This window comes from Aotus nancymaae, unplaced genomic scaffold (genome assembly GCF_030222135.1).
Source record: "Aotus nancymaae isolate 86718 unplaced genomic scaffold, 86718_ANA_hifiasm-v0.15.2.pri h1tg000057l, whole genome shotgun sequence".
NCBI classification, from domain to species: Eukaryota; Metazoa; Chordata; class Mammalia; order Primates; family Aotidae; genus Aotus; species Aotus nancymaae.
The window spans coordinates 16560665-16578870 of record NW_026988471.1 but is presented as its reverse complement, the minus strand read 5'-3'; the positions used below and the strand labels follow the sequence as shown (position 1 = coordinate 16578870).

General features: G+C 36.6%; 1 protein-coding gene across 4 annotated transcripts in view; it reads left to right on the top strand.

Moving 5' to 3' along the window:
* The window catches only part of SMC6 (structural maintenance of chromosomes 6), an 87253-nt gene that overhangs the window by 8265 nt on the left and 60782 nt on the right, over window positions 1–18206 (top strand). For all 4 annotated transcript variants that reach the window (XM_021669005.2, XM_021669006.2, XM_064363870.1 and 1 more), the window contains exons 3-7: window positions 4065–4182; window positions 7495–7600; window positions 14306–14442; window positions 15057–15118; window positions 17575–17655. In XM_021669005.2, the coding sequence (XP_021524680.2) occupies window positions 4065–4182; window positions 7495–7600; window positions 14306–14442; window positions 15057–15118; window positions 17575–17655 (504 nt within the window). The remainder of the gene's footprint in view (window positions 1–4064; window positions 4183–7494; window positions 7601–14305; window positions 14443–15056; window positions 15119–17574; window positions 17656–18206) is intronic.

Here is an 18206-nt window from a genome sequence, read left to right as displayed (position 1 = left end):
AAGTTGAGATAAAATCTGTTCTGGCTAATTTTGAAGCTTATGTTAATTACTAGAAAAATTAATAGAGAAAATGATCAAGGAACTGGATGTTTAGAAAGGTGAATAAAATTGACAAACTTTTAGTAAAACCAACAAATGCAAAAAGAGAAAAGACACAAATTACCAATATCAGGAATGAAATAGGGGTATCCACAGACCCTGCATCATCTAAAGGGTAAGGAAATAAAGTTAGCAACTCTACACACATAAATTTGACAAGTTAGGTGAAGTGAACCAATCCTTGTGGGGAAAATTACCACAACTTACCCAGTATGGAATAGATCATTTGAATAGCTCTATAACTACTAAGGAAATTTAATTCCTGTTTTTAAACTCCTAAAAAAGAAATCTACAGGCCCAGCTGGTTTCACTGGAGAATTGTTCCAAACATTTAAAGAATTAACATGAACCTACATGGTCTTTTCCAGAAAATAGAAGAGAACACTTTTCATTGTGTGATCTTGACCAAAACCAGACAAAGAACGACCCCCCAAAAAACAAACTATTTACCAGTATACCTAATAGATGTGGTTGCAGAAGTACTGTACAAAATATTAGCAAGGAGAATTCAGCAAGGTAGTTGTTCCTTGATATCCAAGAAGGATTGGTTCACAGGACTCACCTTCATACCAAAATTCTCTGATGCTGAAGTCCCTTGTAATCTGCCCTGTGTATTCCCATCTGCAGAACCCACAGAAGGAAGAGCCAACTATGTGTAAAAATAATTATATGCCATGATTAAAGGGTTCATTTTAGGCATACAAACCTGATTCAGTATCCAACAGTCAATCATTGTGATTCACCATGTTACAGGCTAAAGAAGAAAAATCACATGATTATATCACTCAGTGCAGCAAAAGTATTTGATAAAATTCAACATCTGTTCATGACTAAAACTCTCAGAAAAATAAGAATAGACTGGAACTTCCTCAACATGTTGAGAGCATCCACAGAAAAAAACTGACAACTAACGTTATTCTTAATGGTGAAACATGGGATACTTTTCCTCAAAGATCAGGAACAAGACAAAGATGTTTGCATTTATCACTTATTCAACATAGTTCTGGGAAATATAGCAGTGCAAATAAATCAGAGAAAAGAAACAGAAGGTATAGAGTTTGGAAAGGAAAACCACACACAAAAACTGTCTCTGCAGATTATGTAGATAATCCATTTGCTCTTTATCTACATAAAAAATCTCAAGGAATCTACAGAAAACTCTTAAAATGAATAAATATATTCAGCAGTTATAGGATAAGATATTTTAAAAATGTGTTACATTCATATACTGGCATTGAACACATGGACATTAAAATTCAAAATAACCATTTTTAATCACTCAAAAAAAAAAAATGAACCACTTTGGGGCTGTGCAAATTAAAACAACATTGAGATACCAGTACACCTGATAAAATGGCGACAGTTCAAACCACTGACAGCACCAGATGCTGACAAAGACGTGGAGCAACAAGAACTCTTAATTAATTGCTGGTGAGAATGTCCAGCCACTTTGTTAGTTTCTTACAAAACCAAACATCCTCTTACCATACAATCCAGCAATTGAACTCCTTAGTATTTACTCAGAGTAGTTGAAAACTTATGTCCACACAAAAGTTTTTTGTGCATTCATGTTTATAGCAGCTTTATTCATAATCGTCAAAACTTGAAGGCAACCAAGATGTTCTTCAGTGGATAAATCGATAAACTGGTACATCCAGACAATGGACTATTACTAGTAAGCTATTAAGGCTTAAAAAGACATAGAGGAACCTTAAATGCATATTACTAAGTGACAGAAGCCAATCAGAAAAGGCTACATACTGTATGATTCCAACTATATGACATTCTGAAAAAAGCAGAACTGTGGAAGGAGTTAAAAATCAGTGGTTGGTTGCTAGGGGTTGAGGAAAGGGACGGATGAATAGGTGGAGCACTGGATTCTTAGGGCAGTAAAAATAATTCTGTGCAATACTAAAATGGTGGAAACATGTCACTATAAATTTGTTCAAATCTATAGAATGTACAATAATACCAAGAGTGAACCCTAATACAAACTGTGGACTTGGGTTGATAATGATGTGTTAGTGTAGGTCATCAGCTGTAACAAATGTACCACCCTGATGGTGGATGTTGATAATGAGGGAAACCATGTGCATGTATGGGTAGGGAGTATGTAGGATATTTCTGTATCTTCCTCTTAATTTTGCTGTGAACCTAAAACTACTCTTAAAAAATTAAGTATTTAAAAAAATCAAATACTTAGGTCTAAAGCTAAAAAAATATTTACAGAACTAATATGGTGAAAATTATATAGTGCTGATGAAGGGAATCAAAAAACACCTGAATAAATGGAGAGACATACTTATCCATGGATTTGACAACTCAATATAGAAATTATGTCAATTTTCCCCCAAAATAATATGTAAGTTTAAATGCAGTTCTATTAAAACCTTAGCAAGATATTTCAGAATAAAATCTAGGTATAGATTTTATTTATTTATAAAATAAATATATATAATAAATTTATAAATATATAATAAATTTATAAAATAAATAAATATAAAATATATAAATATGGATTTATTTATCCATACCATAAAATACAGCTTAACAATAAAAGGGAATGAACTACCAATATAGGCAACAACAGAGAATTAGGCTGAGTGAAAACAGCCGGTCCCAAGAGGCTACATTTTGTCTTATTTCCATTTCTTTAACATTTTGAAATGGCAAAGTTAATAGAAATGAACAGATTAGTGGATCAGGGGTGAAGGTGGGATGTGGATGTGACTGTAAAAGGGCAACATGAGGGATCCTTATGATGACAGAAATATTCAGTATTTTGACTATAGTCAATGTCAGTATCTTGGTTGCGATATTGTATGTTAGCTCTGTAAGATGTTACAATGGGCAGAAACTGGTGTAAAGGGTACACAGAATCTCATTTCTTAAGGATTGCACATGAATCTGTAATTATTTAAAAATAAAAATGTATTTTAAAAATTCTTCAACCATGATTTCCAGTATTCTATTCATACAAGGATGTAAACTTTTTAATAAAATGTATGTCCAGAAAAAGAGAGCCAGGGAGTTTTTAAAGAAATCTTTAATATACCTAGAGACTTGAAAATGATCTTCAAAAAAATTAGAAGGTCTGATAAAATAAGGCTGATTTGTTCTGGTACTTAGATATCTAACTACAAAGTACGAGTGAGTACCAAGTGCCAGACTCTTGGATAACCATTTGTAAACCATCTGCAATTTGATGCTGACATAATATTTACATTATTGGAAATACTATTCCTCTTTTACGGACTTTGTTCTTTATACATTGCCATACTGAGTGCCATACTAAGTGACATACATTACACAGCTGCCATACTAAGTGACAAAGCAGAGCAGGGTTTACCTTTTAAGAACATAAACTCTGCTCTTTGAATTGAAATAGTGAATGTATAGCGAATTTAGTGTTGAATGCATGACTGGATAGCCATCTTTCAGATGTATTCTAAATGCAGTATACAGGAAGTTTTCTATGCCATTTGGGATAGCAGTTCTCAACAAAGGGGGTTCTTCTCTCTCCTTTTTGCACCCCCACCACCTCCCCGCCCAACCAGGGACATTTAGCAATGTCTGGATTTATTTCTGGTTGTCACAACTTAGGGGCAGATATGAGTTGCTGGCATCTTCTAGTGGGTAGAGGCTGGGGATACCGCTAAACATTCTGCAGTGCACAAGATAGACCCCTACCCCCACTAACAAAAAATTATCAGACCCAGAATGTCATTGCCAATATTAAGAAACCTGGTGATACACTTTTTAGATCCTTTAAAGATTTTAGAATGAGTACCTACTCATAGAAGGCTCCCATTTAATTTCATCTTATTCATTGAAGTTACCATTATTCATTTGCTGTAACTTTTTTCATTGGTGATGGTGCTAGTCTTTCTGATGCCAACAATGCTCAGATGGTTATAATGAGTGAATTAGATTGACTGTTTTCTCCCATTGCTTTTTATTAATAGACTGCAGCAGAAGTTGGAATAATTGAGAGTATTCGGCTAAAGAACTTCATGTGTCATTCGATGCTTGGACCCTTTAAGTTTGGTTCTAATGTCAACTTTGTTGTTGGCAACAATGGAAGTAAGTATTTTTGCCCTCCTCGTTTGACCTTGAGCAGTACTTTGAGATTAGAGTTCATTAACTTTTTGAAATAGGTGACTATTAGTGCTAATAAGTATTTTGTCAATGGATATATAACTTGTGGTTATGAATTTTTTTTGGTATTTGCTGCCAGTGTGCACTTAAAGAAAATATTGAGTTAATTCTAGGTTCATTACTTAAGCAATAGAGATAAACATTTCCTGCTTATGTTTTAAATCTATTTATCTTGGAATCTATACCATAGAAGGGTAGACAAGCGATCCTCATTGCAATTGACACAGCCCTGTGTCTTACCTTACTTAAACATTGTAATAGAGTACAAATGAAGTGACTTGGTAATCCAAACATGAAAGTAATTCTCGCCTTGTGGCCAATAAAAGCTTTAAGAGGGGGGGTATTTGTGCCAGTTCTTGAATGAAAATTATTGATTCTGTAGGTCGCATTGGGGAAGAAGAAGCTGAGATGTTACAAGCAACGATTGCTCATCAACTGAGATTTGGAGGAGTAGAGGTAGATGTGTATAGGAACTGGCGAATAACCTGTTCGCCAGTTTATTGTATGGTGTACGATGTTTATTGTATGGTGTATGGTGGAGAAAGCCAGAAGCTGACTGTGGAGAGTCATGCTCTAGGCAATATTGTTGAGGATCTTTAATGTCATGATAAAGAGTTTGGAGTTATATTTTGAAGACAGTGGGGAACCAATTAGAGTTTTGTTTGTTTGTTTGGGTTTTTTGTTGTTACCGTTTTTTTGAGACACAATCTCCCTCTGTTGCCCAGGCTGAAGTGCAGTGGTGCGGTCTTGGCTCACTGCAACCTCTGCCTCCCAGGTTAAAATGATTCTCCAGTCTCAGCCTCGTCAGTAGCTGCGATTACAGATAGTTGCCATCACGCCCGGGTAATTTTTGTATTTTTAGTAGAGGCAGAGTTTCACCATGTTGGCCAGGCTGGTCTTGAACTCCTGACCTCAAATGATCTGCCTGCCTCGGCTTTGCAAAGTGCTGGGATTACAAGTGTGAGCCACTGCACTTGACCACAATTAAAGTTTTTGAGTAAAGGAATGGCATGGCCACAATTTGTGAAACAAACTGACCACATTGTGGACAGTGGATTAGAAGGGGAAAAATATAGGAGGCAGAAAGTTTGTGGGCAGTTCCATGGTAGGCTCGCCAAGAATGAGGTGTTAACTGCTGGACTGAGAAGGTACGCAAGGAGAGGAGGCTTGCCAGAGTCTACCAGCTGGTGAGAGTGCTAGAATAGGAAGCTAGGCTCTGTGTAGCTCTGCAGTCCTTTTTGTTGTTCTCTGTTTTTCTTACTCTATTAGTCAAGAAGAAAGTGTCTTTAAAAAGAACGGATACCCAAAAGGATCATCATTTCAGAGGGGTCACATGGGACAAGAAATACTGATGGGTTCTGAAGTTAGGTCTTTTAACTTTCAAAACAATGATTTTTATTAATAAAACTTAATAGAAGGGGAAATAATGCAAATAGTGGAGGCAGTGCATTTGATAATGAAGAAAAGAGAGTTAGAATAGGAACTTAAAAGGCCTTACAGGAACTAAATTGGGTTAATCAGTGGTGTGCATTAGTTAATTTGCGGAAGATAATGGGCTAATAAAAGTTGATTGGATTGATTGAATGGAATTCAGAAAATGTTTACCATATTCTGTGTGTGTGTGTGTGTGTGTGTGTGTGTGTGTGTGTGTGTGTTTAAAGACACAAGATCTCTTGTTCTCTGCCACCCGTGTCTCTGTATATGTGTGTGTGTGTGTGTGTGTGTGTGTGTGTGTGTGTGTGTGTGTATGTTTTTAAAGAGACAGGATCTCTTGCTGTCTGCCACCCTGGCTGGACTGTACTGGTGTGAGTATAGCTCACTGCAGACTTGAACGCCTGGGCTCAAGCTATCCTTGCTTCAGCTTCTAAAGTAGCTGGGACCACAGGCATATACCACTATGCCTCCCTAATTTTTTAATTTTTTATTATTTTTTGAGACAGAGTCTTGCTTTATTGTCCAGGCTGGAGTGCAGTGGTGCTGTCTTGACTCACTGCAATCTCTGCTTCCTGGGTTCAAGTAATCTTCTCGCCTTAGCCTCCCAAGTAGCTGGGATTATAAATGTGACCACCACAGCCAGCTATTTTTTGTATTTTTAGTAGAAGTGGGGTTTTACCATGTTGGCCAGACTGGTCTTGAACCCCTGGCCTCAAGTGATCTGCCTGCCTTGGCCTCCTGAAGTGCTGGGATTGTAGGTGTGAGCCACTGCACCCAGCCTGCCTGCCTATTTTAATTTTTGTAGGGACTAGGTGTTACTCTGTTGCTCTGGCTGGTCTCTCTGGTCTGAGGTGATCCTCCTGCCTCAGCCTCCCCAAATGCTGGGATTACAGGTGTGAGCCCCCACACCTAGCCCTCAGCTTGCGATAGTATAGATATGTTAGGGTATAAAGAAGTATACTTTTCAAAGAGCTAGAAAATGAATAATATTCAAGTTATGAATAATAGGTGTCAAAATGTTATATAAAGACATCTATATGACTTTGCTGATTTTTTTCCTACATAAGTTCATTCATTCAGCAAATAATGCAAGTACTTATTATGTGCTAATATTAGGGATACATTATTGAATGAAAGAGACAACATTCCTGTCCCCATGGAGCTTACATTTGAGGGATGTTAACAATCGTTTCTGGCTGGGCCCAGTGGCTAACATCTATAATCATAGCACTTTGAGAGGCTAAGTCAGGAGGATTGCTTGAGACCAGGAGTTTGAGACCACCTTGGGCAACATAGCAACACTGTGTCTCTACAAAAAAAAGTTAGCCAGGCATAGTGATGTGTGCCTCTAATCCCAGCTACTCAGGAGGCTGAGGCAGAAGGATAGCTTGAGCCCAGGAGTTTAAGTGAGCTATGATTGTGCCATTAGAATGTCATAAAAATTAGATGGATTAATAATATACATGTAAATAGAAGGACAAATTCATTTATTAGGTGGATAGGCCAAAGTGGTACAGTGAAAGTTTTAGGTTGGAAAGGTGTCACAACAATTTTTACTATTTTCTTCTTAGTGGCAACAATTTGATTCCTGAAATATACTAATTTTTTGCTAATAGTGGCAGCTCAATTTCTTATTACATATATAATTTTTTTTAAAGTTGTTGCTTTGCATAGGAAGAAAATTATAGTCTAATTTTAACATTTTATTTTAAAATGAGAGTAATTCATAAATCTTTTTGCATTAAATAGTAGGAGTCAGCCTTTTTCTTTTAATGACTGTGATTTCTTCATCTGTTTCTTTAGGTGGGAAGAGTGCAGTACTCACAGCTCTCATAGTTGGTCTTGGTGGAAGGGCTGTTGCTACTAATAGAGGATCTTCTTTAAAAGGTTTTGTGAAAGATGGACAGAAGTAAGTGTTTGCTTTCTACCATCTATTTTTAATTCTTTAGTAAGAAAACAGTTGCTTTAGATTGCCAGTTCACATAGACATAACTGGAAATGAAGTGCCTTCTCAGAATAAGAGCAGAGCTGTCCTATTTTTTCATTCCTTTTTCTTGCCCCTTGTTGCTGGCATGGCGCACTGTTGCCTGTTATCCTCTCAAGACAGATAGCTTGTGTAACTTAGTACCATGTGTCTGGTATCCTTGCTTCTGTTACTTGCTGAAAGAAATGGCTGTGATAAATCTATGTACCCTGTTTAACGAGTGTTTATAAACCTTGCTAATGCCTGACTCTTGACCCAAACCCAGCATCTGTGAGTCCACATTGATAGGATAGTAGGGAGAGCAAAATCAGTGACCAACCTATGTGTCCCTGCACAAAACCTGTTTTAGCTCTCTAAGAAGTCCCAAAATGAGTATTCTACTTTTTGACTCTGATTGTATACCCTTTACTCAGGTGGGTTGCCAGTGAGTTTCATTTGAGTACCACAATGACAGATCTGTTTGTGGTCTATCCTGGACCCTTGGTGAATAGTCGTATGACTACTATTTTTGGTTTTACATTTATATTTCTTTTTGTCGTAGGTTGCCATCACATAGCTATATATGAATTGTCCAGTTTGCATCATCATGGACTCACTGCCTTGTGCCCACTAGCTATTCTGTCTTCGGGCTTATCTCTTTATTCTTTACCATACTGCCCCAGACACCTCTGAAAGGATCCTTGTTTTTCGTAAAAACAAAATGTCCCAAATGCTATCATACATCTTCCAGCATGAGGCCACTCCCATTCCTCCTTCTCTCACATGTCCAGTGCCAAGAACTTTTGAAACTTTCATAACTAACACTAATATATTTTTTCTCATTTAGTAGACTTTCCTTCTGCTCAGTGTTATATCCATTTATCTTGTATTTTGTTACTAAAAAATAAAACAAGGATGAGATGTGAATCAGGTCTGCAGATTTCTTATGTATTGCTCAGAGCCTTAGGAATCTTAACCTTAAGCCAAGTTGACTCAAAAAAAGAAGAAAAGATACACAGAAGATTATTTCCCATGCTCTGTGGCCTTGGGAAAAAACTGTTTGATAACAATTTGCCAGCACAGTTTCTGTCTCCACTTCTTTGAGCCCCAGACCAGCAGAGTGTTTTCACCACCAACCAAAATGGCATCTGTAGCAAAAAATTAGTTAACACTTTAAGTTAATAGTACCAATTCTATTTCAGTTCATTATACTTAAAAAAAAAAAACTTTTTAAAATTATTATTTATTAGTCATTAGAATCCATGAGAAAATTTTTCTTTTTTGAGACAGAGTCTTGCTCTGTTGCCTAGACTGCAGTGCAGTAGTGCAGTCTTGACTCACTATATAACCTTCACCTCCTGGCTTCAAGCAATTCTTGTGCCTCACCCTCCTGAGTTGCTGGGACTACAGCTGTGCCACCACAGCTGGCTAATTTTTTTTTTTTTTTTTTTTTTTTTTGTATTTTTGGTAGAGAAGGGGTCTTGCCATGTTGTCCAGGCTGGTCTTGAACTCCTGGCCTCAAGTGATCCACCTGCATCGGCCTCCCAAATTTCTGGAATTACAGCCTAGCCACAGTTCGTTATACTTAACTATCCATTTCTTACCTGTCCAAACAATCACTTAGTCTACTTGGCTAGATTTCACATTGAATTTTAAGATACAGTATTTAGGAAGAAATTATTTTTTTATGTACTGTTAAATGTTTTGTGTCTCAGTTAAATACTTTTTTAAAAGAAATACTTTTTTTTTCCATTTGAGAAGTACTTAGGCCAGAACAGAAAATTCTCTCTGAGATCCTTCCTCTGAATACTATTTAATAAAAAAAGACTAGCTTAAACAAATCACCGACTTTTAAGGACATGGCTGCCTGTAGAGTGAAATATTAGTATGTATTTTTTTCTTTTCCTGTACAAAAGTGGGGGAAATATATTTTAAAACACAGTTAATGACAGATAAAAACTTTAACCTGAGCTCAGTCTTCTGTCTAAAAGAGTAACTAAAAGCAGAGTTTTTCCACATCTTTATTGTTCTTATTCATCCCCTCCCTCATTGAAAACATCAGTTATTTATAAAATTGCCCTTGTTTTTACAGTCTCTGATTCTGTCATCACTTTTTTGCAGGATCAGCTTGTTGAAGTTTTTAGTTTTGTTCTTCTTCTTGCACATCTAAAATCTATGCAGGAGTCTCACTTTGCCTAAGAATGGTTGTTAGTGTGGTCCAGCACAAGTTTGAGGTAGTTCTAAGAACTCTATCCCTCCCTTCCCCCACTCTAGCGTTGCACTTCCCATTTGTGACAGACACCTGGTCTCTGGGGCTCCTTTCTTGGGGTATTTCAACTCTTCTTGAAGATGCTTGACTAACACTGTGAGGAGGAGCCAGAGAATTGTACCTTGAGGAACCTCCTGGGACTCATCCTTCTAATTATCCACCAATCCTTTGCAGTGACACAGGGTCTGAATGAATTCTTCCAATGTATCTCTTCATATGAAAACCTTTCTCAGTGACCCAAGGTTTCATGCCCTTTGCTTTTTAGATTTTATGCAGTTTACTGTTACCTCCTTTGGCCTTCCCAGTACCAACCCTGGTACCCTTGGGGTCTTTGCAATAGTCTTATTTTTGAGATCAGCTGTGGCATAAGGGTTTTAGAGGGACAAAAACTCATTCTCCTGTGTTCCTGATTTATTTAGTTAAGGATACAGAATTTATTACAGATGAGCTGGTGACCCAGAGAAGGAGCAGTTGTGTCATCTTTTTATGTGACTTTTTTCTTATTCCTTGTTCTGATCAGTGTGCACTGCTGGCAGTTACTTCCATGTAGATAGATTCTTCTTCAGTTGAGAAAGAAGCTGAATTCTTACTGCGGCACTGCTCCTTTGGGTTGTCATTCTGAAAAAATTCTCATAGATAGTCTCTCTTTTTCATTAAGGGTCTCCTGTATTTACAGGCATTGGGCTCTATGGCTGTTGACCTAAACTGAGCATTAGCACAGGCCATATCAGTATAAAGGGGAAGCCTGCAGAGCTAGTGCCCAACTCAGTTGTCTCTCTCTTCCTGCACAAGTGTGTGTGTGTGTGTGTGTGTGTTTTAGCAGTAATTATGAGGCTTTTTTATAAGTGTTATTTTTTAGAAGAAATTTGCTTTCTTAAATTTACTAGATTCATATAGCAGGCCAGGCGGGTAGATCACTTGAGGTCAGGAGTTTGAGACCAGCCTGGCCAACATGGCAAAACCCCGTCTCTACTAAAACTACAAAAATTAGCTGGACATGGTGATGGCTGCCTGTAATCTCAGCTACTCATGAGGCTGAGGCAGGAGAATTGTTTGAACCTGGAAGGTGGAGGTTGCAGTGAGCTGAGATCATGCCACTGCACTCCAGCCTGGGCAACAGAGCGAGACTGTCTCAAAAAAAAAAGAAGGTCAGGCGCGGTGGCTCAGACATGTAATCCCAGCACTTTGGGAGGCCAGGGCGGGCATATAATCTGAGGTCGGGTTTTTGAGACCAGCCTAACCAACATGGAGAAACCCTGTCTCTATTAAAACTACAAAAATTAGCCGGGCGTGGTGGTGCAAGCCTGTAATCCCAGCTACTCGGGAGGCTGAGGCAGGAGAATCACTTGAACCTGGGAGGCATAGGTTATGGTGAGCTGAGCTCACACCATTGCACTCCAGCCTGGGCAACAAGAGTGAAATTTCGTCTCAAAAAAAAAACAACAAAAGAAAAGAAAATTTATATAGCAGTAGGATACCAGTGCCTCCGAAGTTCTAACTATACTGAAAATAGCTTAAACACAAGGAGTAGCTAGGAATGAGATAATAAAGTAGGTATTTGGTAATCAAGAGAGGGGTTTGATAATTCAGACAGCAAATATATGTAGTCATTTAAAAAATGTTTTGATGAGATACACTAACTTAATGCCAGGTAATCATACTAGCTAGTGAAATAAAATATTTGTTAGCTAAGTGTCAGAGGCCAACTGCCCTTCCCCTCATCTTTCAATGAACAGTTCTCAACCTTAATTGTTCATTAGAATCAACTTGGGGAGCTTTAAAAAATTCCATTAATTGTAATTTTTCTGAACCATATCTATCTCAATTAGGTAATTTTGTTTTTGTTTTTGTTTTTTTCTTTAAAAAAAAAAACACACCAATTTGTTCAAGGTAGCTCTAGGAAAGGATATTTACCATAAAGATGAAAGGATATATATCTATGAAACTGCAGAGAAGAAATACAGCTGGGTCTCATGAGGGACCAGACTGAGACCTTGTAAGAACCAAATCTCTTCTGTCTCTGGGGCTTCCTTTTAATTGCATCTCTGGCTCTCTCTGTGTGTGTTGTCTCTGGGCCTCTGTCTCCCTCTCCCTCCCTTTGGATTTTTCTGCAACTCTCCTCTATATACCTTCCTGACAATCCTAACTTAATTGGCTTTACTTCTGTGTGTGTGTGCACTATGCTCTCCTCTCCTGTATCTCCTTACGAAAAATGTACAGGTAAGTGAGTGTGTTTTTCTCTGTCACTGTCTCTGGAGTAAGTGTACTTTCTTACTATTTCACTAATCTTTGTCACTGTGTGTCTTCACATGTGCAGGCATTTGTAAGAATTACTGTCATTTGTAAGTCTTACTGTCCTAGTCTGTGGGTGTGTCTGTATTAGGAAGTGATCTTGTGTTTTCTGTGCCTCTGGTTCACTGCCAGTATCTTTGGTTATGTGTGTCTTTTTATTATTCTGACTAGGTGGTTTCCCAAGAGCTTATCTGTTCTATGCAGACTTTCTATTGTCTTATCGGAGAATAATGCCCCAAATTGGTTTCTCTAGGTTTAGATGCTCCATAACTTTGTAGCTCCCGGGATTCACCGTCTCTCGACTTGATCATGTCTTAATTTGAATTTTTAAAAATCTTTTTATTTTGAAGTAATTGTAGATTTACAGAAATGTGGCAAAGATAGTACAGTTAACTATATATCCTTCACGCAATTTTTCTTAATGTAAATATCTTACCTAAGATGCATTTATCAAAGCTATTCAATTAACATTGGTAAAATATGAACTAAACTACAGACTTTTTAAATTTTTTTAACCAGATTTTCTTAGTTTGATTTTTTTAAAGAAGAAAATCTGATTGCTCAGTTGGTAAAAATTTCTATATTTAGCTCAATCCCAAAAGGATAGGATGGAGAATTCTATGGTTGCTAAGCCCTTTCTGCTAGGGCACTCGAACAGAAGAGGATGGGAGAGCAACAGAGTAAACACTTCAGTGTGTCTCCTGTGTTAGCAGTAGTTCACAATGAAACTCATCTGGAATATTTCTTACTACGTTTCCCGAAAATGGGAAAAGTTTTAGAGTATGATTACCAATTCACAAAAATAAGTTTGTTCTGTTAAAGGTTTCATTTAATAACCAATTAAAACACTTTCGTATTAAGGGACTTGCGCATTTTGACAGATGCTCATATGAACCAGGTAAAATATTATCTACTTTTATGTTTAAGGAAATTATAAGTATGTATTTATTAATGTTCTTCATCAGCATCTTTTTTGTTTTTCTACCAAGTCTTATTTTAGAAGTTGGAGTACACAAAGATTTTTTTTTAACCTTTATAGGTCTTAAAATATGCATGGCTATAAGTACCTAAAACATCTTTAACGCTTTAAAAACTAACAGAGCCCATCAATTATGCAGATTTATACTCTTATTTTATATGTGTGTTTAGCTGCATTGTACTATTTTGAAATATGTATTTTAATGCCCGTAAAGCTTTAAGAAATTTTTGCTTTAGTTTTTTTTCCTTTTTTTTCTTTTTTTCTTTTCTTTTCTTTTTTTTTTTTGCAGAGACACAGTCTCTCTCTGTTACCCACACTGGAATGCAGTGGCGCAATCTCAACTCACTGCAACCTCTGCCTGCAGGGTTCAAGTGATTCTCCTGCCTCAGCCTCCTGAGTAACTGGGATTACAGGCATGCGCTACCATGCCCGGCTAATTTTTATATTTGTTGTAGAGATGGGGTTTTGCCATGTTGGCCAGGCTGGTCTCAAACTCACACCACTTGGTCTTGACCTCAACTGATCTACCCACCTTGGCCTCCCAGAGTGCTGAGATTACAGGTGTGAGCCACTATGCCTAGCCTAGTTTATATTTCTTGATGTCAAATGGTTTTATTTTTTATTGCCAAGTAATTGAAAAATTAAAATTGCCTTTCTTAATACTAATCCTCTTCGAAAATGTTACTACTTTGCCGTAATTCTTACTTCATCATTCTTTAAAGGCCTATTTTCAAGCATAATGCTTTATGTAAGTTATAGTAGTCAGGCAGTGTAATGTTAATTACATGATTTTTATAGGAAAATGTATAGCTTATCTACATCTTGAAACAACCTAATGGTTTTTGTACAAATGTACTATTCTATTATGGATAGAATAGTCAATTATTTTTTATGAAGCTTCACTTATTCTCAACTTTATTTTTCTTTTAGGCACGGTATCTTTAACATTATGCTGTATTGAACAATTAGTGTCAGCTATTAATGTAAAGCTAATTTTCAAATGAATTGGACAAATTATTTGGTGGTTTTGAAAAATTTGAAAATTGTGGTAACCTAGTATTGTAATTACACTGTATCTTCATGTGACTTAGCTTTAACCTCATTGTTTTAGGTCTGCAGATATCTCAATAACATTGAGGAACAGAGGAGATGATGCCTTTAAAGCCAATGTGTATGGTAACTCTATAATTGTACAGCAACACATCAGCATGGATGGAAGTCGATCTTATAAACTTAAAAGTGAAACAGGTTTGTTACGATTCTCTCTTCATTTCTTATAAAATGTTAGTAAATAATCAATTAAAAAGAATTAGTTGACTGCTGGTATTGACTGAAATGTCTTCCTTGTAACATGATTGGCGGTTTGTATGTATATATACATATATATGTGTGTGTGTATAAATATACACATGCGTATATTACACACAGTTGTTTTACCCTGGGATATTTTAGCAGCAAAAGCATGATTAGCAGAATTGGGGATTATTTCAAACAGGTTGTGCCGTTTTGTTCTCACCTAAAGACTTCCCATCAAAACGGGGTTTTTATAGCATGTGGAAAGAAATGGTTAGTAAAAGGTGCAGAATGACAAAAAAGAAAAGGTGAGCATTTAGTTATTGAAAAGAGATAGATGAGGAGCAAAATATAATGTTTAGCTATGGGAACAAGATAAGCATCGTTACTGCATTTAGGTACCTTTTCTTCCTCTGTATTTGTGCCATATTCATTCATATTTATGCGTATTCAGTGGTACCTTTCTTGATGATGCAATGAAAGCTAATAATATTTTACAAGTAACTATACATTTTTTTTTCTGTGATATGCCCTAGAAATTGGTTATTTCATATGTTTCTCATAACTAGGCGCTGTGGTTTCTACTAGGAAAGAAGAACTGATTGCAATTCTTGATCATTTTAACATCCAGGTAATTGGTAAATTTGTGTTTCAGATTAATTCATACAGCTTGTCATTTCTTAATGTTATTTCACTTGTATAGAAAAAATTTAAATGGCCTCTTTTGAGTAAATTGATCACAGGAAGGATATATGTAACTATAATCAATGAAGTTGTTTAGAATTTACGAATTCAACACAGGATTGTCAATACGTAATATAACACCTTTAATTTGATAGACCATTCAAGAACATTTAGTCTGTACTGCTCTAGGCTAAAATTTATCTTAATAAGGATATCAGATTTCTTTGCTTTTTGCTGTTCTAGTCAAAATAGCATCATTGTTCCCTAAACTCAGTTGCTAAACTTTTTTTTTTCCTGTATGAATGTTTAGCTTCTAAAGTTGCAAATTCTTAAAGAAAATTTATTCTAGAACAATAAAGCATTTATGTATTTTGGAACTATCGATGACACCTGTAGGGAACAAGGCTTGAGTCCTTTCTGCTAAGATACTTTGGCTGAATTAATTGATAATAGGGTACGTGTAGTTCTATAAACATTTACACCAAAATGATCTTTAGAAGTCACCTAATCCAGGCTGTTTGTATTGTAGATGAGAAACTGGGAGCCAAAGAAAAATAAATTTGTACTTAAGGCTATCTAGATGTTGTTACTGGTTGAAGCTAAATTTGGGATCCAGACATCCCTGTTTCATTCTACTGTTCTATCCATTGTGCAGTACTGCCTTGTTATAGATAAGAAAAAGAACAATTAGAAATCTGGGTCTCTTTTCCAGTTTGGTTTAGAACAGAGCTGTACAGAATTTTCTGTGACGGTGGGAATGTCCTGTATTTATGCTGTTCAGTGGGGTAACCACTAGCCACATGTGGTTCTTGACTACTTGAAATTGTGACTAAGAAATTGAATTTTTAATTGTACTTTATGTAAGTAGAAAAAGCCACATGTGGCAAGTGGGCTTGCTTCATATCAGACAGTACATGTTTAGGAAAAATAATTGTTAAAAGCTAGAGAAAAGCAGATACACAAATAAATTTCAGACTAGAATGCAGGACAATTTATTAGACTCAGGAAAGCCAAAAGTTAGAGTTTCTGGAATCATAGGTGCTGAAGAATCTTAAAGGGCATTCAGTATAGTTAATTTGTACTCTGTACTTACCCTGTGTAGAATCTCCACCAGGTTTTCTTGCACAGGTGCTTGAAAGGATAATGGTGGGGAAATCACCTCTGGGCAAGGCTTCTTCCTTCTTCTGTGGACAGCTGTATTTACTACAAAGTTTTCATTATGAGGAAAATTGAAAAAAGCCTATTTCTCTAAGCTCTTACTTCCTTGAGGAATGTAAAACATGTTTATTAATATTATATATATATATGTCTGTATATATATGTGTGTGTGTGTGTGTATATATATATATATATATATATATATATATATATATATATAGGGAAGTTTTAAATATTAACTCACAGGATCATCACAGGGTCCCACAATAGGCCATCTGCTAGCTGAGGAGCAAGGAAAGCCAGTCCAAGTCCCAAAACTGAAGAACTTGGAGTCCAATGTTTGAGAGTAGGAAGCATCCAGATGAGAGAGAGATGTAGGCTGGGAGGCTAGGCCAATCTAGTCTTCTCACATTTTTCTACCTGCTTTATATTCTAGCCATGCTGCCAGGTAATTAGATGGTGTCCACCTGGATTAAGGATGGGTCTGCCTTTCCCAGCCCACTGACTCAAATACTAATTTCCTTTGACAACACCCTCACAGACACACCCAGAACCAATACTTTGCATCCTTGAATTCAGTCAAGTTAACACTCAGTAATAACCATCATGTTAGGCAAAGATAGTTTCATTCAAGCAATGACTTCTTTGCAAAAGGTAGAAATGACTGCATTATTTTCATTTGTTTTACAATGTCCTCATGAAGGAATAATGTGAAGAACGTATATAAGAAAAATAAACAATACTTGTTGTCATGATTCTGATTAGAAATAACTGAGTTGGACTGTGTTTAGTTGGAGAAACTGACTTATCTAAGGCTACATAGGAGGTTAGCAACAGAGCGCAAACAAGAACCCAAGGTGGCTGACTCCTTCCCATGCTAGGGCTCTTCCCATTCTGTTGTCCCATGATTAACCAGTGGCATGAGGGTGATAATCTATACAGTAGGTAAGAAGTGAAAAACTTTCTAATATGAACGCTTTTTCACAAGGTTCTTGTGCTTGTGCCCTCATGTAATGGTAGAATATTGAATTTTAACTATACCGTGTATGTTGGTATAATGAAATTTTAAATTACTTTTCCTGTGTTATAAATTTCGAACTTTTTAAAAATATTTTTATCCTAACATAACCTTTGGCTATTGCTTAGCCTTCCTGGTGGCACTATAGGTCACTTGTATATTACAGTTTTTACCTATCTTTAAAGCATAAAACAAAATATTCAAAAATGACTTTTTGTTTGTTTGAGGTGGATAATCCAGTTTCTGTTTTAACACAAGAAATGAGCAAGCAGTTCTTACAGTCTAAAAATGAAGGGGACAAATACAAAGTAAGTGACACCAAAGTAAATATAAAACCATTCAAAAAAAGAGTACCTTTAGGCATATTGTAAACAATATTCTCGCTCCCATGATGGAGTCTGAGTTTTTTTTCTCTTAAAGCCATTTATTTAAAGTAATTAAATTTCCTTGATTAAGAAATTGTTTTGGGAGGCCAAGGCGGGTGGATCACGAGGTCAAGAGATCGAGACCATCTTGGTCAACAAGGTGAAACCCCGTCTCTACTAAAAATACAAAAATTAGCTGGGCGTGGTGATGCGCGCCTGTAATCCCAGCTACTCGGGAGGCTGAGTCAGAGAATTGCCTGAACCCAGGAGGCGGAGGTTGCGGTAAGCCGAGATCGCGCCATTGCACTCCAGCCTGGGTAACGAGCTAAACTCAGTCTCAAAAAAAAAAAAAAAAAAAAGAAATTGTTAAGATGGGAGTATAATCTTTTTAGACCTTTGTTCTTAATTTTTGCCTTTAATTCTTAATCTTTAAGGAAATACAGGGTAATAGTTGCTCCTACATACATAATAACTTGTAAATCTTTTTTGTTGTT